At 42.2% G+C, this 26,123-nt stretch overlaps 2 protein-coding genes across 2 annotated transcripts in view; one reads left to right on the top strand and one right to left on the bottom strand.

The window, feature by feature from the left end:
- Window positions 1–5,350: 5,350 nt before the first annotated feature.
- On the bottom strand, window positions 5,351–18,446 carry LOC115838558 (translation initiation factor IF-2-like). Its single transcript, XM_030828718.1, has 3 exons — window positions 18,360–18,446; window positions 6,388–7,292; window positions 5,351–6,092 (listed from the first exon to the last, which is right to left on the bottom strand). The coding sequence occupies exons 1-3, from the start codon at window positions 18,444–18,446 to the stop codon at window positions 6,077–6,079; spliced, it is 1,008 nt and encodes a 335-aa protein (XP_030684578.1). The 3' UTR covers window positions 5,351–6,076.
- Window positions 6,430–26,123, top strand: part of LGR4 (leucine rich repeat containing G protein-coupled receptor 4) — a 108,755-nt gene continuing 89,061 nt past the window's right edge. Inside the window, exon 1 of the mRNA XM_030828623.1 lies at window positions 6,430–7,102. Coding sequence (XP_030684483.1) covers window positions 6,918–7,102 — 185 coding nt within the window. The 5' untranslated portion in view covers window positions 6,430–6,917. The remainder of the gene's footprint in view (window positions 7,103–26,123) is intronic.

The raw sequence follows: 26,123 nt of genomic DNA, 5'->3' as shown, positions 1-26,123 counted from the left end.
TTTACATTGTTACTTTTTGTTCAAAATAAATCATTGTTTTCAATTAGCCCTAAAAAATTAGATGTTGTTTCCTGGGTCCAATAGTACCACTAGGGATGTTGATAAGGTGTGTAAAAGTACCTTATTTGAGACCATGATAGAATAACTGCAAGCCTCTGGGGCTTAATGTGAAAGCTGTTCCATCCCAAAGCTCCCCATGCAAATATGGAGGCATCAAAGCCTAGAAACTATGCACTACCTTGAAGATTCATTCACTAGAGTGGGTGCATATAAGATATCTGATCAGTAGGGATTAGACTTGATATTCTTTTCTTTATTCCCTAACCCTATCATGTCTTCAAATATTTATGTATGTATGTATATTTATGCATTTATGTATACAAATCTTTATGTGTGTATTTATAGGTATATGTATATAAATTTATATGTATATAAATACACACACACACATAGTTTCTTTTTTTTTTTTTAGACAGAGTCTTACTCTATTGCCCAGGCTGGAGTGTAGTGGCATGATCTTGGCTCACTGCAACCCCCGCCTCCTGGATTCAAGCGATTCTCCTGCCTCAGCCTCCCCAGTAGCTGGGATTACAGGTACCCACCAATTTTGTATTTTTAGTAGAGATGGGGTTTCACCACGTTAGCCAGGCTGGACTCGAATTCCTGAACTCAAGTGATCAGCCAGCCTGGGCCTCCCAGGCTGTATCTGCGCCCAGCATAGATACGTGTATACATATATATACGTATACATACACGTATATATATACACATATATATACGTGTATATATACATATATATACACATATATATATATACACATATATATACGGCCTCCCAAAGTGCTGGGATTACAAGCGTGAGCCACCGTGCCCGGCAAGATGTAATGTTTTACCAGCTATCTGGCCATCCTTTGCCCATTCAAGTTGACACATAAAATTCATCATTATACTCAGTATTTATTTATCCATCCTCTTGGTTAATATTATTTTTATTTTTTCTAATAATTCAACTATGAATATACAAACGCAAAGGAAATGAATGGGCAATGCATAGAACAGCACACAAGAATGTCCAATAAATATATGAAAATATGCAATTGGAATCAGGGAAACTCAAATTTAAACCACACAGATTTCATTTCCTATGCATTAGACTCATAAACATTTAAGCCTTACAATATCAGGTATTGGTAAGATGTTGAGTAACAGGGGTTGTTTTTCCCTTCTGAGGGAAGCACAACTAACTGCAGTCACTTTTGAGAGCAATTTAGCATCAACATCTAATAATGGTAAATGCATATAATCTACAACCTAATAATTCTGTTTTTTCTTTTTTTTTTTTTTTTTAAAGACAGAGTCTTGCTCTTGTCCCAGGCTGGAGGGCAATGGCCCAATCATGCACTGCCAAGCTAGAGTGCAGTGGTGCAACTTTGACCTCCCGAGCTCAAGCCGTCCTCCCACCTCAGCCTCCTAAGTAGGTGGGACTACAAGTGTGGACCACCAAGCTTGGCCAATTTTTAAAATTTTTTGTAGAGATGGGGTCTTGCTATGTTGCCCAGGCTGGTCTCAAACTCCTGGGCTCAAATGATCCTCCCACCATGGCCTTTCAAAGTATTGGGATTACATGCATGAGCCACCGTGCCCAGCAGCAATTCCACTTCCATTCACACACACATACACACATATACACGAGTATTTAAAGAAAATATACACATTTTAGAGAAACTCTTACATGTATGAACAAGCAAATATATACAAAAATATTCATAGTTGAATTATTAGAAAAAATAAAAATAATATTAACCAAGAGGATGGATAAATAAATACTGAGTATAATGATGAATTTTATGTGTCAACTTGAATGGGCAAAGGATGGCCAGATAGCTGGTAAAACATTACATCTTGCCGGGCGCGGTGGCTCACGCTTGTAATCCCAGCACTTTGGGAGGCCGAGGCGGGCAGATCACGAGGTCAGGAGATCGAGACCACAGTGAAACCCCGTCTCTACTAAAAATACAAAAAAATTAGCCGGGCATGGTGGCGGGCGCCTGTAGTCCCAGCTACTCGGAGAGGCTGAGGCAGGAGAATGGCGTGAACCCGGGAGGCGGAGCTTGCAGTGAGCCGAGATTGCGCCACTGCACTCCAGCCTGGGCGACAGAGCGAGACTCCATCTCAAAAAAAAAAAAAAAAACCATATTACATCTTGGGTGTGTCTGTGAGGGTATTTCTGGAAGAGGTTCAGTAGACTGAGTAAGAAGATGCCCTTCTGCATTCCATTGAGGGCCTGAATAGAACAAAAAGACAATGGAAGGCCAGGTGCAGTGGGTCGCATCTGTAATCCCAGCACTTTGGGAGGCTGAAGTGGGTGGATCACTTGAGGCCAGGAGTTCAAGACCAGCCTGGCCAACACGGTGAAACCCCTTGTCTACTAAAAATGCAAAAATTAGCTGGGTGTGGTGGTGCATGCCTGTAGTCCCAGCTACTTAAGAGGCTGAGGCAGGAGAATCGCTTGAACCCAGGAGGTGGAGGCTGCAGTGAGCTGAGATCACACCACTACACTCCATCCTGGGCCGCAGAGAGAGACTCCATCTCAAAAACAAAACAAAACAAAACACCATTTAAAAAAACAAACAAACAAAAAATGGTAGAAGAGTGAAAAGATAAATTTGCTTTCTGCTTGAGCTGGGACATCTGTCTTCTCTTCCCCTCAGACTTCACTGCTCCTGGTTCTCAGGCCTTCAGACTTGGACCAAAACGTCATTGACTCCCCTGGGTCTCAGGCCTTCAAGACTGGACTAAAACAAATCCACTAGCTTTCCTGGGCCTTCGGCATGTAGAGGGAAGATTGTCACTTAGTCTCCATAATTGTATAAGTCAATGCCTCACGATAAATCTCTTTCTGTATTTCTATATATATCCTATTGGTTCTGTTCTCTGGAGAACCCTAACACACTGGGCATATTCATTAAGTGGAATAGTAATGAAAATGAAGTTACAAGCCACATAGTTCATGAACATCGATTACGCTCACAGGTTGAGTGAAAAAGCAGGTTGCAGAACAGTATGCAATGATGTTGATTTATATATGAAAAACAATGCTGTTTATTGTTTAGGGATACATGCATATGAAAAGCATGAAAATATGCATGGGAATTAACTACAAAGTTTAGGAAAGTGCTTACTTCTCAGGGAGAGGAAGAAAAGGAATATGATTGGGGAGTGGTACAAAGGGAGCTTCAACTACATTTGTAACATTTCTTAACCTGATTGCTGTTAACTCGTTTTCTAAGTCGAAATAGTTCATAAAAAGTGAAATTCTACATGTCTGAGGACTTTTATCCAATCAATCATTACAGCACTCAGAGCCCCCACTGTCTCTGAGCTGTTGTTGTAACAGGGCACCTTGAACCGTTCACCCAACAGGTAGGGCCTCTGCATATACTTATTCAGGTTCTATGTTTACAAGAGTTCTTGGGTAAAGGGGTGATAGAACCGAAGTCCAGCTTATCCATCAGTCAACAAGTCCTATGTGCTCTGTACAAAGACACCAAGGCGAGCATCACTACGATAGGGTACTTTCTTCATGGCCCATAAGCTTCATGCCACATATGCAGAGGGGTTGCAGCCCAGTTCTATTTTTTATCAAGCCTGTGGATGCCGCAAATTTACTTATATACAACCAATGAAAACTTTAAGAGGAACTGGTCTGTAGACAGAGACCCTATTATTTTTTGCTTGCCATCAATTTTCATTTGGTTCATCTCAGTTATCTTTCCAGTCCCTATGATTTAAGAGCTGATCATTTTTCTCTAGTTATCTGAGCTATTACCTTAATCATTGGTTTTTTGTTTTGTCTTTATACTCTCTTGGGACATCTTATCCAAGAGATGGAGACCAATTGACCAATTCGTCTCTAATGCAAAGCATACAAAATGTACCAAATAAGAAATACAAACACTTTAATATAGCTTATCTTTTCTGTTCCCTACCCAAGTGTTTTGTTCCTGATCTTTTATCTTCTTGGCTAAGCTGCAAATTTGAATCTTCCTTTCTTACATTTGTCATCTAATAGACAATAGGAATTTATTTTTTAGTAAAATCTGCATCTCCCCTTTTTTCAAAATCTAAATCTCTCCTTTCACCTAAGTTTTCAGCCATAAGATTTTATTATTTGAAGACAAAGAATAAAGTTCTCCAAGTGTGGTTCATGAATCACCTGCATCACTTTCACTTGCTGTGCAACAGAATGCTGGTTTCTGGGCCCCACTTAGGCCTACTAAATCATTCTGCATTTTTAATCAAGATTTGCCTATAAGCCGGGCTCCGTGGCTCATGACTGTAATCCCAGCACTTTGGGAGGCCAAGGCAGGTGGATCACTTGAGGTGAGGAGTTCGAGGCCAACCTGGCCAACATGAGAAACCCCATCTCTACTAAAAAAAAAAAAAAAAAAAAAAAGTAGCTAAACATGGTGGTGGTCACCTGTAATACCAGCTACTGGGGAGGCTGAGGCAGGAGAATCACTTGAACCCGGGAGGTGGAGGTTGCAGTGAGCCAAGATTGTGCCACTGGACACAGTGAGTGAGACTCCATCTCAAAAAAAAAAAAGAAGAGATCTTAAAGAAACGATTACAGAAACTAACTTTACAATTTCTTCCTTACTTCATTTGTTCATGAAAGTTGCTAGAAAATAATGGAAATGATTTAGACGATGAAAGCCAATCTAGGGAAGGCCCTAAGAGCACCAGATTAGGAGCCAGGAGCCCAGGAGCTGTTCCGTGACGATGTTGGGCAGAGCACACTCTCTCTCGAGCCTCAGATTTCTTATCTATAAAACCAGAGTTTTCTGGGGGTCTTTAACTTGTCTTTCAGCCCTGCAGTGAGAGGAGATAAAACTTGAAATGAAGGCATATGTGTATTTATTAACTCTCTAGCTTCTAGATAGATTTACTATATGTGACTTATGTGCCCAACCTGACATTATCTTTTAGATAAACTCCCAAATACAAAGATGATAGAATTTTTTCATTTTAAACTTACAGGTCTGCATCAACCTGTTTCCATTGTCCTAAGTTTTATTTACATACGATGGCTAGTCAACTTTATATGATAATTATTTTAAAATCCTTTTTTTTTTTGAGACAGAGTTTTGCGCTTGTTGCCCAGGCTGGAGTGCAATGGTGCGATCTCCAGCTCACCGCAACCTCCACCTCCCGGACTCAAGCAATTCGTCTGCCTCAGCCTCCCGAGTAGCTGGGATTACAGGCATCTGCCACCACACCCGGCTAATTTTCTATTTTTAGTAGAGACGGGGCTTCTCCATGTTGGTCAGGGTGGTCTACAACTCCCAATCTCAGGTGATCCGCCCGCCGCGGCCTCCCAAAGTGTTGGGATTACAGGTGTGAGCCATCGCGCCCGGCCGAATACTGCTTGTTTTAATGTATTCATTAAAAATGTCTCCATTATAGAGTAAAACAACTCAACGTCATAGCAGAGAGCAAGAAAGGAAGTACCCCTAAAGCAGTAGTTGGTACAGGTAATGATTCCGTGGGGTCTATTAGGCTACAGGGACTCAAAATCCAGAAGAGGAGGGAATGCTGATAATTACCTAACACCAACGTTGCTGCTGGCTTCTCAGCCGTAGTCACCTCCCACTCAGATGTTTTGGAAATTGTCCATTGTTCAGAAACATCACTTTCTCTGACCTTTTACAAAATTCCTGTGTTTCAGGATTTTAAAGTGAGTGAGAAAGGAGTCTGATTTGCAGTCACCAAAAACACCAAATATAGAGAGAGGACTGGGGAGAATGAATTGCTAAGACTTAGCTACCAAATGTGTATCAAGAGAGGTGTAAAGATCCCAGGTGAGGTGAGGCACTGGAGAGAGTACACTTTTAACTTAGTGTATAGCTAAAACCCAAAGATGTGTGTCACATCGAGGGAAAAACTTTTTTCCTCCTCTTCAAAATCTTTTTTCCGTTTGCAGAGCTCCAGACGTCCTCGCCCTTTGGAACAGCAGAGAGTCATTTGAAACTTAACTGAACGCTGGAGGGAAGTTCTACTTTCCAGGTCATCCAATTTAGGAGATCCAATTTCTGCGGAGGAAACAAAAAGACGGGTGGGGGAGGGAAAACTAGACCCTTTGTCCTCATATCCTTCTACCTTCAATCCACAACCTGCCAGACAAATCCAGCCAAGTCAAGATTTTGCCTTGAACCACCACCACCACCACCACCACCACAACCACCACCACCTTGTCACTCATGCCCGAGAAACACGCCCCTCTGGTCCTACTCTTGGCCAATGGCGGCTCTCCTCTCTGCATAGTAATGAGCTCGAGACCTCCCCGGGCCAATGGCGCTCCGGGAGACGGGATAGTTTTGCATGTACCTAAGTGATTTGCATAAGCCAGCGGCCGGGGGCTTGGGAACCAGAGCGTGCAACCCTAGAAGGGAAAAGGACGGGAAGAGATTGAGCTGCGGCTGGGAGAGAGCGAGCCAGAGTCTGGGTGTTTGTGCGAGAGCCACGGCGGGGGCTGGGGCGAGTGGCCGGCATGGCTGAAGGCTGCGCTCTGCAACCTTGAAGAGCCGCTGCATTGGGAGGCCGGGGACAGGGAGACCGGTGCGATGGCAGAGGGCGGCCCCCGCTGCTGCGCCGGGCCGGCCCGGCTGGCCTGAGCCGCCGGAGGAGCGGGGCTGCCTCTGCGCGTCCATGGAGCAGCGGGAAGGGCGAAACTCCGGAGCGCCGCGTCCCTGCGCCGCTGCGGCGGACTGCTGAAGGGGCCGAGCCCGCGCGGACCGCCGAGGAAGAGACCCCCGCCCCAGCCCGCAGGCCGGCTGCCCGGGGGCGGCGGGGGGCATCGGAGGGCAGCGGAGCGAGCAGCGCCGCGGGAGAGGCCGGCGCGGGAGGCGGCCGCAGCAATGCCGGGCCCGCTGGGGCTGCTCTGCTTCCTCGCCCTGGGGCTGCTCGGCTCGGCAGGGCCCAGCGGCGCGGCGCCGCCTCTCTGCGCGGCGCCCTGCAGCTGCGACGGCGACCGTCGGGTGGACTGCTCCGGGAAGGGGCTGACGGCCGTGCCTGAGGGGCTCAGCGCCTTCACCCAAGCGCTGTGAGTGCGGGCGGCGGGGACGCGGGGTGGGGGGGAGGGGGCCCAGCGGGGGGCGCCGCGGGGCGGAGCCAGGGGTCAGTCCCACCCCACCCCGCCCCGCCGCCGCCCGGGCCTGGGGAGGGGGTCCGCCGGTCACCTGCGTGCGGGCTGCCTGGCACCCACTCCTGCGCCACGGGCTTTCCGCACTTTGCTAGTCCGGGTTCGAGCCAGCAGTAGCTTTCGTTCCCAGACTTTTTGGGCACAAGCACCCTCCCACCCCACCGCGCACACCCCCAACTCACAAGTGCATCTGGGGCCAAGGAGGAAGAAGGAATCTAAAACGCTTGCGCCTGGCAGCCTGTCCACGCGACCTTCCCGTCTCATGAGGGCCCTCGCTCAGCGGGCAGGAGTTCCGCCACTGGCGGGGCTGAGGGCGCCGAGAACTTGGCCTCAGTCTGCATACCGAGGCACGTCTCGTGGGGAAGCACCTGGAGCCTCCTGGGTTCCAGCATGTGGGGAGAAGAAACACCTGTACCTCAGTCACGGCGAATCTCCTTCCAATTTGGCCCCATCCAGGTAGTGCGTCCCGGCACCTACCTCGGCCCAGTTCCACTCGGGACTACCCCACTAACGCCCAGGCTTCTGCAGCACGCAGGGGAGTCCGAGAAAACAAGGGAGAATTACAGGGTTCTGTTGGTGGACATGCTCTTACCCAACAAGGCCTTTTAAAGAAGGAATGCTGACCTGAGAGGTGCAGGATGTTGGAAGAGAAGCAAGTTCCGGAGCATATGCTCAACCCAGGCTGCAAGGTAGCAGCAGGTTTCTAATGCACCTTCACGCAGCCAGCAGATCTTTTCTTTTGAGCTCCCTGAGATCGAGAGAAACACTCAAATGTTTCGGACTTCCAAAATCTCCCTGCTAAACCAGGGACTTGAGAGCTTTAGACGTTCCCTTGAGAAAAGAAGAGGGATCTCAACTAGGTTGTGGAGGTGGTGGCAAAGGCCACGGATAGAGGAGGAACAGTGTGACTGAGGGCAGGGCTTGTGTGTTCTTATTGCTTCTTGTGTTGCGTGGCCAGCTGAATGCTTAAATCAGGAGCAGTCGAAGAAACGTGTGAGAGAGGAAGGCATCCTGAGGGGCCCTAGGGTAGAGGGAATTTCCTTTTACCTATAGTGGAAGGGACCTCTTAGAAATAGACAGTTTTAAAGTACCCTGTGAAGAAATCTTTATGCAGGCAGGAGCATTGCTGTGTTTCCAGGTGGGTGGTGGCAAAGGTGTTCCGCTTGCCCTCTCAGGATGGACTTTAGGCCTGTTGTCTTGGAACCTGTTTCGTTCTTCCACCTTCAGCCTTCCCCTCCCCATTTGGTATTTTTCCTGTCTCAGGTTAGTTTTAGTTATGTATTTGAGGTCTTTTTTTTTTCTTCAGTATAGTGAAGTTTAACTTGTCATTAAAAAAAAAAGTTAACTTTGCAGTGAAGAGCATTTTGTTCATAAAGTTACATTAAGTGGGAAAGTTTGAGCAGGAATTGATTGAATCAACAGAAAGAAGACCTGTGGAGAGGAAGTGGGACTAATTTTTCCCCAAGTTCTCTAGAAACGTTTAGGGAATTCGTGCAGAAAGAAAGGTCCCTTTACCTGAAACTCTTGCAAGGCTCTGCATAGAATAGAAAAGCACAATTTTACTATTTTGACTAGTTGTAAAGACCTTGTTTAGCAGATTCCTCACATGTTAGTGAGTAGACTTGTCCTGTAAGGAAACGGGCTGTTTTACATTAGTATCTAAAACCACAGAGAAATAATCACGATTTTATGAGAGTATACTCCTCTCTCCAAAGCATCTTCTGGTAGAACTCACTGAAGGTAGTGAAATGCTGTATCTTCAACTTTGGGCCTTAGAATAAGTTAGTGTTCATGGCTTAGGAAACAGAAAAATAATTGGTACCAGTCTAAATTAGAGTGCCTAAACTAGCATTATCTTAGAACTTTCTGAGCTTTGGTGGTATGCAAATGTGTTTTATTTTCTTAGATTTGGGACCTATATAGGTAGAGTGATCGTACATTCTGGTGACTCCTTATTTCTCCCTAGTACTCATTTCACCCTCAAAAATATATATAACCACCCTCTCTAAAAGGATTTTCAAGGGCAGCATATTTGCATTTTACTCATGGGGAAAACTAGCTCATTCAGTGATTCTCAAAAGCAATGTATGAAGCGAGGCCAGTGCTGCAGGTTTGCACACTCCAGTCGATCATATATGGGACATGTTGTGATCATCTAGGGTCTTTTTCCCAGTACTTCCAGTCTGCTCTCCCATCGCAGCTTTACTGAGATACAGTTACACATCAGGAGACTAGTTCCGTGGTCTCTAAGCGTTTGTTCACCTATTCTTAATTGCTGGAGCATGTGAACCAAAAACCTCTGTAGTTATACAGAAAATTACAATCATGAAAGTAGAAGTTAAAAAGATGAGACTATAATTACTAATCAGAGTTCTTCATTTTCTTCTCATTGCTCAATGGCTTGTCCTGGAGTAGTGCTTTCACCTTCCCTGGGGACAGGGGCGGGGGGTGCATTCCACTTCAGAGATCCTGGGACTGACAGAGCAGTAATTTTATTTTACTCAGCTTGGGATCCCCAGAGCCTGGTACACAGGAGGCACTTAAAAATGCTGGAGTGAATAAATAAGGATGCAAGGCCACACCGAGGAGCAGAACCGTGGCATGGAGTTCAGACACCATTCCCACGGGGGATTTTCAGATTCAACATTCTCAGCACTGAGCCTTTTGTCCAGATTTGAGAAGGTCCCAGAGAGAGAATACCTGTTTCTTCTCCTTGAGGCTGGTCGAAACTTGTTCAGTCTAACAGTGTCTATTTCCTGGTGAAAGCCGCTTTACCGGAGTCTGGGGACAGCGTCAGATGTGATCCTCAGTACTGTGAATGAGATTCCTGTATTCACACCATTTGCTGCACCTGTAGCGACTATTTATGTTTTTGAACAACAATGTTCAATCTTGTGTCACAATGCACTGGCCTGTCACAATTCACCCTGAGGAGTATTCAAAGCAGTAATCTTACTAATATTAAAATTCCGAAGTGTAATCAGAAGGATTCAAGGTTATTACTGTATTTGTGGTAATAACTCAATCACCTACATTCCAAGACTGGGAGAAGAGATGAAGTCATGGGGAGGGGAATGTGTATGTGAGTCCTCTGGTTTTTGTGTTATTGCTATGGTGTTTGAGAAACGTAGACCTTGAGCACAAATTTGCACGTCCTAGGTTATGTTTGGCACATAGTTTTAAGATTAGCAAGGCTATTTCTGTGACTTCATGAAGAAAGTGGTGGACCTGAGTCCTTGATCATAGCTTTACTATGCCACTGAGTAGTTGAATGGCCTTGGGCAAGTCATTCACTTTTTTTTTTTCCGTGACAATTTCCTCATCTGAAAAGTGAAGCAATTGGATTCACTTGATCACCTCTAAGGCTTCTGCTTACTTCCAGAAGTTCTATGACTTTATATTTTTTACACAATTTTAGGGTGGCAAGGTGACAATAAGGTTATGATCCTCTCATAAAAACATCCCAGGAGTAGCAGAATATCCTTTTAGTTGAACTCACACCAACCTATTTATTACTTGGAGGAGTTCTTTGTGTTTAGAAGTGTGTGTTAGGAAATTTGCCATGGAGACTTGCTGCAGAATGCATGACTAGCTAAGGCACTTTGCTAGGGTAGAATAGCCCCGGTTGTTTCCTGTGGGTATGGCTTAACACTTGGAAAATAAAATCACTCTGTTTCAGTAATTTGGAGACTGTACAAAAAGTTACTCAACATCCTCACTTCCATCTAATTAGGCATAATCTCTCAAGCCTTCACAGTGTATGTATCCTGCATATGAGCAGGTTGTTGAGCTTTTTATATAGAATTGAGTTACCTGAAGGACTTTAAAGTGTTTTTAAAGAATCTCCTTTTGGAAAGATCATCTCAGATTCTTCCCTAAGGTATATATATATTTTTTTTTTCACTACAAGCACCTTTCTTCTTTTACTAATACCATTTGAAAGTATTTTTTTACATATTCTCTGATATCTACTGTGTATTTCCTGGCAGGTCAGGTCAGTAATCAGTGGCTACATGTTTGTATTTATTGATGGTAGAGTTTTGTTATCCTTTGATTTCTGAATTACAGAAATCAATTGTTGGCTTAGTTTGTGTTGTGTGTCTTTCTAGAGATGTGTTAGTTTTATATACAAGTGAACTTTGTTCAAAACAAGAACGATGTATGAATATCTTTAAGTATAGGTCCTTTATTTTCCAAACTAGTGAACCATGGGTTCTCTTTACATATAAGCAAGGAAAAAATATTCTGCCAGGCATAGGGAGAGCTGGGTTCCAGATCTGTCAATAATTCACAGGAGTGACCTTGAATGAGTCATATTCTTAACCCTTCAGGACCTTATTTTCCTCATCTGTAAAACAAGTCAACAACTCTTACTGCCAAAAGTGTTTTTTGTTGTTGTTCTCTATATAATTTGATTTTTTTCTCTTTTTTTTTTGAGACAGACTCTTGCTCTGTTGCCCAGGCTGGAGTGCAGTGGCATGACCTCGGCTCACTGCAACCTCTACCTCCCAGGTTCAAACAATTCTCTGTCTCAGCCTCCTGAGTAGCTGGGATTACAAGCACCCGCCACCATGCCTTGCTAATTTTTTTGTATCTTTAGTAGAGTCGGGGTTTTACCATCTTGGCCAGGCTGGTCTTGAACTCCTGACCTCGTGGTCCACCCGCCTTGGCCTCCCAAAGTGCTGGGATTACAGGTATAAGCCATCGTGCCCGGCCTTAATTTGATTTTTATACATTCCTTGGGTCCTCTCTATTGTGTTAAATGAAGTATACGTGTCTAAACTGTAGAATCTCTCACCCACCAAGAGACTCCTCCAGTTGTCCAGTTCACCTGGGATATTTACATTGCATGGGGAACTCATGCCTCACAGGCAAAAGTGTACTGGATATGATCTGAGCAATTCTTAAGACTTGAGGCCAGGTGTGGTGGCTCACGCCTGTAATCCCAACACTTTGGGAGGCCAAAGTGTGTAGATCCCTTGAAGTCAGGAATTCAAGACCAGCCTGGCCAACATGGTGAAACCCCGTCTCTACTTAAAATAAAAAAAATTAGCCGGGGTTGGTGGTGCATGCCTGTAGTCCCAGCTACTTGGGAGGCCGAGGCAGGAGAAATCTCTTGAACCCCAGAGGTAGAGGTTGCAGTGAACTGAGATTGTGCCACTGCACTCCAGCCTGGGCAACAGAGTGAGACTCCTCTCAAGAAAAAAAAAAAAAAAAAGACATGAACCAGTAATTCCCTCACTTAGGGTTCTTTAACACTTGCAGTAACCAATAATGTTTTATAATTTCCAGTCAAACTAAATGCTGTGCCGGTTATGGTATCGTAAGTGTTTAATGTCCAGGCCCTTGGCTCTTAACATTAGGATTGTAAGGTAACATTTGACAACTTAATCTCTTAGGAAAGATCAAAGTTCTGTATTAGTAGGTGGATCCAGGCAAGTTTAGGCATATTCTTGGCCTCTGTTTCTGTCAAGTCTATCTCTCAGCTTCTTATTTTAGTCATCTTTATAATAATGGAAAGTACTGGCAGCCTGCAAGTTTGGATTTTGGTTTCTGGTCTCCTTGATTGTGCCTTTTATTCTCATTCTTCTAATCAATAAATAATGGACATTTGACTAGATGATGGCTAATGCCTCTCTCTTTGCTTTGAATTTCTGTGAATCTGAGTAGAATATTAAGTAAAGTTGTAAGAATCATTTAGTAATTTATGGAAATATTTTTAAGACTGTCTCTCACCTTTTCTCTATTAAGAAAAGATAAATACCTATAAAAGTACAGTATTTGTTGGTATACTTGGGTTAAAAGTTAAAACCCTGCCAAATGTGCCTTTAACTCTGAAAAATAAAAGTAATGTAACTTAGAGTATTCTTTATAAGACAGCTTTGCTCTTTTAATTTTTTAAACTTGATCTCAAGGTTTTGGAGTGAGAAATATGTTACCTAGCTTGCTATTTAACCGTCCCGTGCGGCCTTCAAGTTGTTGGCAATGTTAAAGCTTGTTTAAGAATATGGATGACTTTTTTCTTTTTTCCCCCAACTTTGTTCGGTGAAGTGTGGTTTTTTAAAAGCTTGATTGAAGATGATAAAATGCTGTAATTGTAAATCCTGTCAGTGAAGAAAAAAAATCTAGGACATTTAGCAAATCAGTACTCTCACACAATGGCTAATTCGTCTGCCTCTCTTGACATTTCTTTTGTGCTTTTCAGCACCTGATGGTCACACGGTATGCTAGGTGTCAACTCTATTGTCTAAAATTGGGTGAGTTAAAAATTGAGTTTAGGGATCAGTCTTAGCATGAGACAGATCGTGATTTTTTAGCTCATGTGCAGTTAATAACTTCTCAACTTTCCAAAGACTAACAAGTTAGTATTCAAACACCTCTTTTAAATTGCAAGATGTAATTGTGTGGTAGTATACTCTGAGTTCACTCACACATAGACAAATATTTGTTATTAAACTTTGTGCATGGCTGAGCTATTTTTAGCAAGATTTTTAAAGCATACTAAAATATTCTGTGTCGTGTCCAGGCAATTAAAACTCTGAATGATTGGGTTGGTTGGTTTTAATCTCTAAAATATGTTTTTTATACCATTGCGTATTTTAATTGTCAAAAAAGCTCACTAGCCTGGTCTTCCCCCAACCACAAGATTTGGCATTATGCATCTCTTATTTTAGATGCAAGTGACCGAGGTTCAGCAATGCCTTTCTAATAGTCCAGGTCCCAGAAATGAATAATTAAAATATATATACTTCTTAGCTTTCTGTCATGAAAGATCTTATGGGTAAGGCATTGAACCACCCTCCTGTGGCAACATGTTGGTTCATAAGAATATAAGCATATCCTTGTAAGGAAACGTTAACCATAGATATTTTGGGAGGCAGCTGGGCCAAGATTGGGTATACGTTTAGATCCCAGGCTGGCCTGCTGTTTGTGCTAGTGAGAAAATGTGCAGAGGAAGCATATTTAATATATTACAAGACATTTAGTGGTTCTTTATTCCTTATATTTAATTTGTAATTAAGTATTCTGAATCAAGATAAGCCTTTTTAAAAGGCTATGTAAACCCCTTTAGCTGGTCGTGTTTTCTAGATTTACACTAAGAGAATGCAGGTTTTTTTTTTTTCAAAGTTTTAAAAACAAAATTGACCCTTGAAAGAGTGAAAATCTCATTGTACCCTGGCAGCAAAATACTTTTGGTATTTGAATCAGAATGTAGAACCCGATATCCAGAAAAAATAACAAGTTAGATTCTGTCTATCCCCTTATATTTTTAAAGTTCTATTTGGGGAAATTTTTCTTCCTAAGAAGAGTGACATAAATTTGGCAGGGAGATAGCTCCTTACCTTGGAGCTGTACTAGGCATAGCTAAGGAATGTGCCTGGGATTGCTTCAGGTCACACTTCTCCACTCCCCTCAGGCTTTGAGGTTCCTTGTGTAGCTCTTAGTGTAAACAGCAGAGTCATTTAGTACAAGTGGTGACATCGAAACTCCCCTAAAGAGCTTTATTAGAGCTGTTTTCATGCGAGGGGAGATGAATTTTATAATTCGCACTCTCTTCAAGTGTCTGGTTTTGAAGTTGCTGAATGGGAAGTGTGTTTGCAAACTGGCGATCTCTTCTCTGAAACTCTAGGGAGTAAGGAGTGGGCTATGGCTAACTTCCTGGTTTCTCCCATTTCCCTAAGGGATCAGCCGTATGCCTAGAAGCCTTTGAAGAAACCATAAGGGTGATATATGAAGGGCTAGGCAGACCAGCTATTTTCAGGAGGGAGGAAACTCATGGTTGCCACTCCATTCTAGATTGCCAGGCTTCTCCTGTGTGCAAACCATCTCAGAGAGCTGCATTTTTGCAGAATAATTCTCCAGAAAATGAGAGAACACTCTCTCTTGAGTAACTTAACAGGAACTCTTAGGCTAGCCTATCAACTCTTTCCTGTAGTAGGGGAGAGAAAGCAGATATGTTAACTGTGGACCTTCAGATTTCAGTTCGTAGAAACTGTTCATGTGCTCTTCAGCCTTCTGTTTTAGGTACTAAATTAATCCAGATTTTGCATATTTTAAATGTGATAATTGCTCTTTAGTTGCCCTTCAGGATCTCCTTCTCTCACACAAGTTGAAGTGTATGCAGAATTCTTACTTAATTTAATCAGAGTTCATAAGAAGGGAACATTAAATGAATTTAATACATTTCAAATATCTTTCTGTCATGTTTTTTTGTTTTGTTTCGTTTTTTTGAGATGGAGTTTCATTCTTGTTGCCCAGGCTAGAGTGCAGTGGCACGATCTCGGTTCACTGCAGCCTCCGCCTCCTGGGTTCAAGTGATTCTCCAGCCTCAGCCTCCGGAGTAGCTGGGATTACAGGCACCCGCTACCACACCCGGCTAATTTTTGTATTTTTAATAGAGACGGGGTTTCACCATGTTGGCCAGGCTGCTCTCGAACTCCTGAGCTCAGGTGATCTGCCCGCCTCAGCCTCCCAAAGTGCTGGGATTACAGGTGTGAGCCACCACGCCCAGCCAAGTGTCATGTTTTAAATATTACATATTATGGGTTTATTAACTGATATTTAGCAGTTTATCATAATCTTAGTTTTCATCCCTTCTCTGCTATTTCTGCTATTTATCTCATTTGATTAGTTTTTAAACATCTTAATTTTTTCTACAAGGAAAAATTTTCTTGTTGGCCTTCCATTCTCCAAGTTCATTTTGAGTCCATGGTCATGTCATCTAGCTTTTTATGTTACTGTCAACTCCCCAGTCTTTTTATTTTTGAGACAGGATCTCACTGTGTCACCCAGGCTGAAGTGCAGTGGTGCAATCATGGCTCACTGCAGCCTCAACCTCCCAGGCTAAGGGCATCCTCCTTCCTCAGTCTCCGAAGTAGCTGGGACTACAGGTGAGTGCCACCATGCCTGGCCAATTTTTGTATTTTTCTTTTTTTTAGAGACAGGGTCTCACCATGTTGCCCAGGCTGGTCTTGTGCTCTTCTGGGCTCAAGTGATCTGACTGCCTTGGCCTCCCAAAATGCTGGGATTACAGGTATGAGCCACTGCGCCAGGCCCTCAGCCTTCTTTTGTAGGCATATTTTTATGAATAGATTTTCAAAAACGGTTTTTTGCCTTTCTTTTTTTTTTTTTTTAAGAGTCTGGCACAGGAAATGAAGACATCCAAGTTCAGGAGGACATAGTAGAGCTTGGGCAAGTCACTTAACCACTTTGTACTTAGCATTCCCCATGTGCAAGAAAAGGCAGCTTGCATTATCTTCAGGGTTGCACCAAGGAAACGCTTCAGCATGACTTTTTTGAGTGACACCGAGTGAGAACGCAATTTGTTGTCATTTCTTGTGGGAGTGACTAAGCCGTTGTCTGTGTGTTATAACAGTGAATTAAAATTCTAACCCTGTTTCTTTAGTTCTTTGAATGTATATCAGGTTCAAAGCCCACAGACTTCACAGGTGAGCCACTGTGCTAATGGAAAAAGGCTACTCATCTGGTAGATTTTTCATGTAAAAATCCATGAAGACCCTGGCAGAGAAACAGTAGTACATCTCATTTTATAAAGATACCTTCTTGTAGATGGTGCTACTTCCCTCTAACAAGAAAGCCTTATGGAGGAGAGGTACAGTTTATCTGGAGGAGGGAGCTCAAGGGAAATTTTACATTTTTGCCTGGGTCTCTGTAACTTGTTGCTGCCTTCCTGGACCAGATGGCTGGTCAAGTAGAAAGGTGCTGTCCTAATATGGGAACACAGGGTTTCTCTTCAGAGGAAATGGGCGTATGATAGCCCATCCTTTAAAGACAGTGTCAATGTGATCTGTAGATACTGACTTTCTACTTCCAGACTTTGCAACACTGAGGACTTTCATTAAAAGTCCTAACTCAGTGGCTGGGGGCTGTGGCTCACGCCTGTAATCCCAGCACTTTGGGAGGCCGAGGCGGGTAGATTACCTGAGATCGGGAGTTAGAGACTAGCCAGGCCAGTGTGGTGAAACCCTGTCTCTACTAAAAATACAAAAAAGAAATTAGCCTGGCATGGTGACAGGCACCTGTAATCCCAGCTACTTGGGAGACTGAGGCAGGAGAATTGCATGAATCCGGGAGGGGGAGGTTGCAGTGAGCCAAGATCCAGCCTGGACGACAGAGTGAGACTCCACCTCAAAAAAAAAAAAAAAAAAAAAAAAAAAATCCTAACTCAGTCTTCAGGAACCTTCATGCCAATGAGAGCCCACTGTAGTTTCTTAGATCACTTTCTTTCTTTCCATGTGGACATAAGGAGCAGGAGTGTCCAATCTTTTGGCTTCCCTGGGCCACGCTGGAAGAAGAATTGTCTTTGGTCACACATAAAATATACTAACGGTAACAATAGTTGATGAGCTAAAAAAAAAAAAAATGTGCAGAAAAATCTCATAATGTTTCTAGAAAGTTTATGAATTTGTGTTGGGCTGCATTCAAAGCCGTCCTAGGCTGTATGCAGCCTGTGGGCTGTGGGTTGGACAAACTTGATGTAGAAGATGGGTAAGATTTACTTATCATGGACAATTTGGCTGCATTCTTATTCTTCACATCACTTTGGTTCTAGAAATATGCAGATTACAAAAGAACTTTTTAAGTATCTTGAAAGTATTTCTTTGACGATTTTACTGGTTATTGGATACCTATGTGTGTTTTTTTTTTTTTTTAATTTATGGAGATAAGATCTCATTTTGTTGTCTAGGCTGGTTTCGAACTCCTGGCCTCAAGCGATCCTCCTGCCTCAGCCTCTGAAAGTGCTGGGATTACAGGTGTGAGCCACCGTGCTCCTGTATTTTTTTTTACATTTGAGATTAATGCTTGGTTTTGTGGCTAAAGAAAAGCTTATTATCTTAAAAGTAAATTTAGAACTAAAATCCTTTCTTTAAAGTATTACATATTTTTAAAAAATTATATGACATTCTTAAGCATGGTTAAATCTTTCTCAGAAACTTTAAAAACTTTTCTGAGTTTTGATTCAGACCTGATTTAAACATGAATTATAAAGCCAGAATAGTAGCTAACGTATGCAGTAGCACTCACAACCTATTTAGATTGGCTGAGTGTTTCAAATACAGTTGTGCATTTTCTACCGTGGGTCTCTTTCTTTAAAAAAAAAAAAAAAAAAAAAAGTTTGAGATGTTTTTCCCATTACCATCTTGACATCTGCCTGGTTACACATGAATAGCTTGACCCAGTCCCTCAGCAGGGAGACCACCGTGGCCTTGCTTTCAATAGCCATGTCACTGACAAAGAAAACATATGGAATATTTCATTCCTACCCTTCACACACAGAGTCTGGGGCTGTGAGGGCATGCAGCAGAACGCTTCATACTTCATGGTAGGTTGGCAAATCTGTGCACAAACCACAGGCTCTGCTGTTAGCAATCAAACTGTGTTTTCCAGAGCCCCATTACATTCTGTAGAAAGAAAATCCCTTGTTTTGGATAAATCAATTTCTAATATCAGTTTGAATTAACTTAGGATGGTCTGCTTCTATGATGGGTTTTCCACCTAATCATGTATTTCACCAAAGGACATTTGTGTATGTGTGAGCACAGGGGATCTGGGTATTGCTCTCCCAGATTTGATATGTGGTGTGTGTTGAGATCACAGATGCTTGAATTCCCAGTAGGGTAGGCCTTGAAGACTGCCTGCCTTTATGTTTATCTTCCTGTCAGTCCACAGAAAGAGATCAATTGATCATTGTCCTGCTAGCCAAACACTGCTGCAATGACCTTTAAAGGTTTCCATTGCATATAGTATTAGCCTTCTACTTGGGGGCTCTGTTTCAGCTCAGCTAGCATTGAGGGCTTTGGTCTGTGGCATCTGAAGCTATAGTATTGAGGCTCATCAGCAGGTGTGACAGGAGATGGTCAAGAACATGAAATAGAAGGGTAAGTTAATTCCTTTCTCAGCTCTTATTCTTTTTTTTGAGACGGAGTCTTGTTCTGTTGCCCAGGCTTAAGCATAGTGGTGCCATCTCGGCTCACTGCAGCCTCTGCTTCCCGGTTCAAGTAATTCTCGTGCTTCAGCCTCCCGAATAGCTGGGACCACAGGCACATGTCACCACGCTTGGCTGATTTTTGTATTTTTGATAGAGACGGGGTTTCACTATGTTGGCCCCACTGGTCTCGAAGTCCTGACCTCAGGTGATCCACCTGCCTTCGCCAGGGATTACAGGAGTGAGCCATTGCACCCAGACCCTCAGTGCTTATTCTGTGTTAAAAGAATTTGCTGGCCAGGTGCTATGGCTCATGCCTGTAATCCCAGCACTTTGGGAGGCCGAGGTGGGTGGATCATGAGGTCAGGAGTTCGAGACCAGCCTGGCCAAGATGGTGAAACCCCGTCTCTACTAAAAATACAAAAATTAGGCAGGTGCAGTGGTGGGCACCTGTAATCCCAGCTATTTGGGAGGATGAGGCAGGAGAATCACTTGAACCCAGGAGGTGGAGGTTGCAGTGAGCCGAGATCGCGCCACTGCACTCTAGCCTGGGTGATGGAGCAAGACTCTATCTCAAAAAAAAAAAAAAAAAGAATTTGCCCTTCACACCATCCTGGCTGAGGTGGCATTCCAGAAGGAGGAAAAAACCCCCATTGTGACATCCAAGGATAAGAAGATTTATGACGTTGGCAGAGGAAGTAATGACATCCATTTCATCAGGGTCCTTCCCAACCCTCAAGTTACTGCAGCCTGAGTTTCTAGTTTCATTGTTTTTCAGACATGTAGACTGGTTTTGACAGAAGTTGATGATTTATCTAAAAGGAAGCAAGGTCCTGTTGATTATTTTATCTCAGATATAGCCACATATTTAAATTTATATAGACATCTCTTCTAGAAGTTGTTTCTGATGGTCCTTAGTATCATTACTGAACATAAGCTGAATAACAACGTGCTAAAAGAAATTATTGCCTTTCACATTTTCTCATAAGAGTGATTCCTTTTGTAGTTCTTGATTATAATAGATTTCCTTTAAATTTATTGGCTCATTTAAGGTTAAATTTTTAAAAGTTTCTGTTTTATAGTTCTTCATAAATGAATCTATTTGTGGTTCCCTTTTTATTTATTGCCTCCATATTTTTATCCTAAAATAAATGGTTTAATCTTAGATGTTCCATCTTCCTTACTTTGACTGCTTCCCTGACTTTCAAAACTATGAATTCAAGGCCCGGCACGGTAATTCACACCTGTAGTCCCAGCACTTTGGGAGGCCGAGGTGGGTGGATCACCTGAGGTCAGGAGTTCGAGACCAGCCTGGCCAACATGGTGAAACCCCATCTCTACTAAAAATACAAAAATTAGCTGGGCATGGTGGTGGGTGCCTGTAATCCTAGCTACTCGGGAGGCTGAGATAGGAGAATTGCATGAACCCAGGAGGCGAAGGTTGTAGTGAGCTGAGATCGTGCCATTGCATTCCAGCCTGGGTGAAAAGAGCAAAATTCCATCTCAAAAAAAAAAAAAAATATTTAAAAAAATTAAGAAAACAAAAAAACTATGAATTTATAGAGAAAACGCCCCCAATCTCCTCAATTTTAAAAGTCATCCTTTTTGGTGTTCAGTTCTGTGAGTTTCAAAATGTATACAGTCATGTGACCACCATCACTGTGAAGATATAGAGCATTTCTTCACTTGCTGAATTTCCATGCCTATCTGTAGTTATCTCCTCTCTTCGCCTCCAACCTCTGACAACTGCTGAACTGTTTTCTACCTTGGTTTCCTCACTTTATGTGGTTTTGCCTTTATTAGGATGCCATATAAATGTAATAAAACAGTGTAGCCTTTTGCGTCTGGCCTCTTTTACTCACCATACTGCATTTGAGATTCTAACATGTTGCATATATTAATATGTAATACTCACTTTCTTTTCTTTTTCTTTTTGAGATAGGGACTTGCTTTGTTGCCCAAGCCGGAGCACAGTGGCATGATTACAGTTCACTGCAGCCTCTAACTCCTGGGCTCAAGCAGTCCTCCTACCTTAGCCCTCCAAATAGATGGGACTACAGGCATGTGCCACCATGCCTGGCTAATTTTTTTTATTTTTTGCAGAGATGGGGTCTTGCTGTGTTTGCCAGGCTAGTCTTGAACTTCTGGCCTCAAATGATCCTCCTGCCCTGGCTCCCAAAGTGCTGGGGTTACAGGTGTGAGCCACTGTGCCTTGCAGTACTCATTTTCATTGCTAAGGAGTGTTCCATTGTGTACGTATACTATAAATTGTTTCTCCATTCACCAGTCGAGGGACATTTGCCCTATTTCTAGTTTTTTGGCTATTATAAATAAAGCCACCATAAATATTCACATAGACTTTTTATATGAACATAGGTGTTTATTTCACTTGCGTAAATACCTAGAGTGAGATCCTGGGTCATATGGTAAATGTATATTTATAAGAAAATATTGGTCTCAATTTTAATGTCTTAGACTGTGGTGAGGTTTGTTATCACCAATTACTTATAGTCACAATATATTGTTAGCATGGTATGTAGTATTAGCAAAAGCTGTTAAAAACTGATTTTGTTTAAATGTCTGCTTTCTTTAAGTTCTTTAAACTCCTCTATGCTGAGAATGTCTGCTTTTAAAAGAGAAGAATTCTTAGCTCCCTTTATGATACCTAGCAGTTGCTGTAATCCCTGCCAGAGACTCCTGTAGAAATTACCCTAATGTGAAGCATTTTGCTTACAGTGAAAAAAGTTTGAATTATTAATGTATTCATATTTGGAATGTCTGATTTTTTTAAAAATGGAAATTTAGTGAAGAATTGCTGGGCCTACCTATATATTACACATTTTACATGTGCTAACTAGAATTTCCATAGTAACCATCTTGGTCCATGGCAGGATTCCCATTTTATCACTGAGCAAACTGGAATTTAAAAGGATTAGGTAACTTGTCCAAATATCCCACAGTTAGTGGGTGGTAGTTGGTGAAGCTCAGGTGTTCTATATTTAAGTTTGTTCATCCCTGTAGTTTGCTTAGATATTTGACAATTTATCAGAAGAGGAAAGGGTGAAATGCGAAACAAAATGGTGAGAAGCTACAGGTTATTACAGGAAAAAAAAATCAGAACAGAAAAAAATGTGTACCCAAAAAGCACACATACATCTGTATGTCTGCATACACTGGGAGACTATGACTGGATTTGGAGTCAAAAATCTACACAGTAGATTCAGAATCTATTGTGTAAAATGAACTTATCTGTTATTTGTAGCAGAACTTTTAAAAAGTATCTCTAACTTAGTCTTTTTGCTTTTTATACATACTTGTTTAAAAGCTTTCACATCATTTCCCATGTTAATAGTGTTTTTTTGTGTGTGTCTGGAAAGTATCAGTCATATGCTTTTTGACTTGCTTTTTCTTTCTTCCGTGGACTTCACTTACACAGTATATGAGGATCAGATCTGTTAGCGGACTCACTTTTCTGTTTCTAAGGGAGCAAATTTCTGAATGTGCTCCTTTAAACCAAAACTTTGCAGTAGATTAAAAAGCAAAATGTGCAGTATGATGGTTTCCATATATCTGCCCCCTTTCACTCACTGGAATTTCCTGCCTCTCCTATTGAAGATGTTTTTATAGGAAATTCAGCATAAAAGTGAATCACCCATGAGCCTTTTTTTCCCCCAAGGCATTTCATTTAGTCAACTTGGTATTAATTTAGTTGGTACTCTTCAGTTGACTCGAACACTGTGTGTGTTGATGGTGTGAGCTGATGTTTATTAAGCTGTTAACGTTTTACAGACTTGATGGGTTCCCATTTGGATCTGTGTGCTCTTTCCTTTAGCAGCAGGGCTATTATTCATGATTGAATCTGTGGCCACAGTTTTAATTTTGAATGTACTGGTGATAGCCAGCCTCATCCTAAACAGTCATTTGCTTGGTGATTCTAAAGGTTGTCTTCTTCCCCTGGAAGCATTTTGCTTTCTCATTTCACTTACGTTGCATTCTTAGTCATGAAGAGCTCTCTGATCTGTCCTGCCATTCAGATAATATCATCACCATCCTCTTGTTACTAACTTAGATGCTCATAATACTGTTATTGAATGACAGGCACTAAATGAAGTGCATAACACGTGTTATCTATTTAATCCTCCCAATAGGCCTCTAAAGCAGTGCTATTATTCTCCCCATTTTAGAGATGGAAAACCATGGCAAGTGAGGACTTATTACCACTAGTAATGAGAGGTTTTGCAGGTAGGGTGTTGGATCTTGCTTTTATAGACTAGGGTTATTTGGCTGAGTGGGCTGTATAACAGTATCTTTCAGTGCTCTTCCTAAATGTAGGCGTTCATCCATTGTACGTGTCTTAGGTATCGGAAACTTCTCATTATGTAGATGGGGAATTAATTCTGGAGAGGTTTTGTTTTGTTCTGTGCTTGAAGTGTTCTCAGCTCCTTAGAATGTAGATTTGGAAAGGATCTTAAAGGTCATCTAGTGCAGTGGATCTAAAACTCTTGTTTATTATGGTCCACCCATCAAAAAGGCTATGTCTTTCCATGGGAAAAGCAAAAAGTCAATTTCTCCCAATGGTGTATATTATATTAACCTGTTTATAGACATGGTAGTTATTATTTGTTAAACTTTTCAATCACATAAATCATAACACCAAATTCTTGTTGATTTTTTTTTTAGACTTTTCCTCCCTTCTCAGTGTACTTCTATTAAGAGCTGGCAGTTGATCTGGCTCCAATTCCTCATTTAATGGGGGAGAAATCCAGTTACATTTAGTTGTATGACATGACAAGAATCATTTATAGCGCTCCAGGGTATGTTAAAAATGGAACACCCCATCTGTACAAAAAATAAATTAGCCTGGTGTGGTGGCACACACTTGTAGTCTCAGCTACTCAGAAGGCTGAGACAGGAGGATCACTTAGAGACCAGGAATTTGAGGCTGCGGGGAACTATGATGGTGCCACTACACTCCAGCCTGGGTGACAAACTGAGACCTGGAAAAAAGAAAGAAAAGAAAGGAAAAGAAAAGAAAAGAAAAGAAAAGAAAAGAAAGAAAGAAAGAAAGACAAGGCAAGTGGAAGAGCATTATCAGAAAATATTAACTTTTAGTGAGACTTTTGACTTGTGTTGCTGTGGCTTGTGTCTGTTGGATGACAAGATAAAATTTCCTGTGCTTCTTCCTTGTCTTCCCAGTTTTCCTTGGGCTCAGTACTTTGTTGAAATTGTAGGAGATAGTTTGTGGAGGTGAATAAAAATGTTTAATGCAAATAATTTTGCTTTTTTTTTTTTGAGACAGAGTCTTGCTCTGTCTTCCACGCTAGAGTGCAGTGGCGCGATCTCGGCTCACTGCAACCACCACCTCCCTGGTTCAAGCAATTCCCCTGCCTCAGCCCCCCGAGTAGCTGGGATTACAGGTGCATGCCACCACATCTGGCTAAATTTTAGTATTTTTAGTAGAGACAGGGTTTCACCATCTTGGCCAGACTGGTCTCGAACTCCTGACCTCAGGCAATCTATCTGCTTTGGCCTCCCAAAGTGCTGGGATTACAGGCATGAGCCACCGTGCCTGGCCAATAATTTTATTTATTCAAACTATTCTTTGAGAGCTACAAATATTTGTATAGTGGCTCATGGAATTGTCAACCCAAAAGTATCTGTGACAGATCTCAATCAATTTAGAAAGTTTATTTTGCCAAGGCTAAGGACTTGCCTGTGACACAGCCACAGGCAGTCTTGAAGACATAGTTGGGGTACAACTTACTTTTATACTTTTTAGGGAGACATAATACATCAATCAATACCTGTGAGATGTACATGGGTTTGATCTGGAAAGGTGGGACAACTTGAAGCCAGGGAGCTTCCAGGTTATAGGTAGATTTAAAAATTTTCTGATTGGCAATTGGCTGGAAGAGTTTAGTTATTATCTAAAAGCCTGGAATAAATAGAAAGGAATGTCCTAGTTCCAATGATAAGGGGTTGTGGAGACCAAAGTTTTATCATGCAGATGAAGCCTCCAGGTAGCAGGCTTCAAAGAGAATAGATTGTATTATAAATGTTTCTTATAAGTCTTCAGGTCTGTGTTGGTGCTAATGCTGGTTGGCTCTTACTGAATTCCAAAAGGGTGTAGGATATAATGAGGCATGTCCAACTTCCCCTTCCCATCATGGTCTGAACTAGTTTTTCAGGTTAACTTTGGAATGCCTTTGGCCAAGAGGAGGGTTCCATTCAGAAGGCTGGGGCCCTTAGAATTTTATTTTTGGTTTACAGAATCAGTACTCTTTCAACTTTAAAATAATAATTACTTACTGAGATAATAAGTCAGAACTTTAAAAATTAATTTGTTCAACATTTGTTTATTAAGTGTCTGATGTGTTAGGTACTGTTTTTGGTGCTGGGGACACAGAATTGAACAGTATCTGATGCCATCCTTGCACTCCTGTAACTTACCTGGCAGGGGGGTGGGGGTTAGTGGTAGACAGTAAATAAGCACAATGAATATAAAAGGTCAGGTAATATTAAATACTATCAAGGAAAATAAAGCAAGATGAAGGTGGTTTGCTGTTAAAGTAGGGTAGCCAGGGAAGGCTGGAATGAAATTTAGATATTAAGATAATTAGTCAATATCTATAGGAATATGAATCCATCTTAAGCAATGCAAAACAAAATTTAAAAAGTTCCTCCTGGCCAGGCGCAGTGGTTCATGCCTGTAATCCCAGCACTTTGGGAGGCTGAGGTGGGCGGATCATGAGGTTGGGAGTTTGAGACCAGCCTGGCCAACACAGTGAAATCCTGTCTCTACTAAAAATACAAAAATTAGCTGGGCATCGTGGCGGGCGCCTGTAATCCCAGCTACTCGGGAGGCTGAGGCAGGAGATTTGCTTGAACCCAGGAGGTGGAGGTTGTGGTGAGCTGAGATTGCACCACTGCACTCCAGCCTGGGCGATAGAGCTAGACCCCGTCTCAAAAAAAAAA

The sequence above is a fragment of the Nomascus leucogenys genome, chromosome 15 (assembly GCF_006542625.1).
Source record: "Nomascus leucogenys isolate Asia chromosome 15, Asia_NLE_v1, whole genome shotgun sequence".
Classification (NCBI taxonomy): Eukaryota; Metazoa; Chordata; class Mammalia; order Primates; family Hylobatidae; genus Nomascus; species Nomascus leucogenys.
This window is presented reverse-complemented; position numbering and strand designations above follow the sequence as displayed.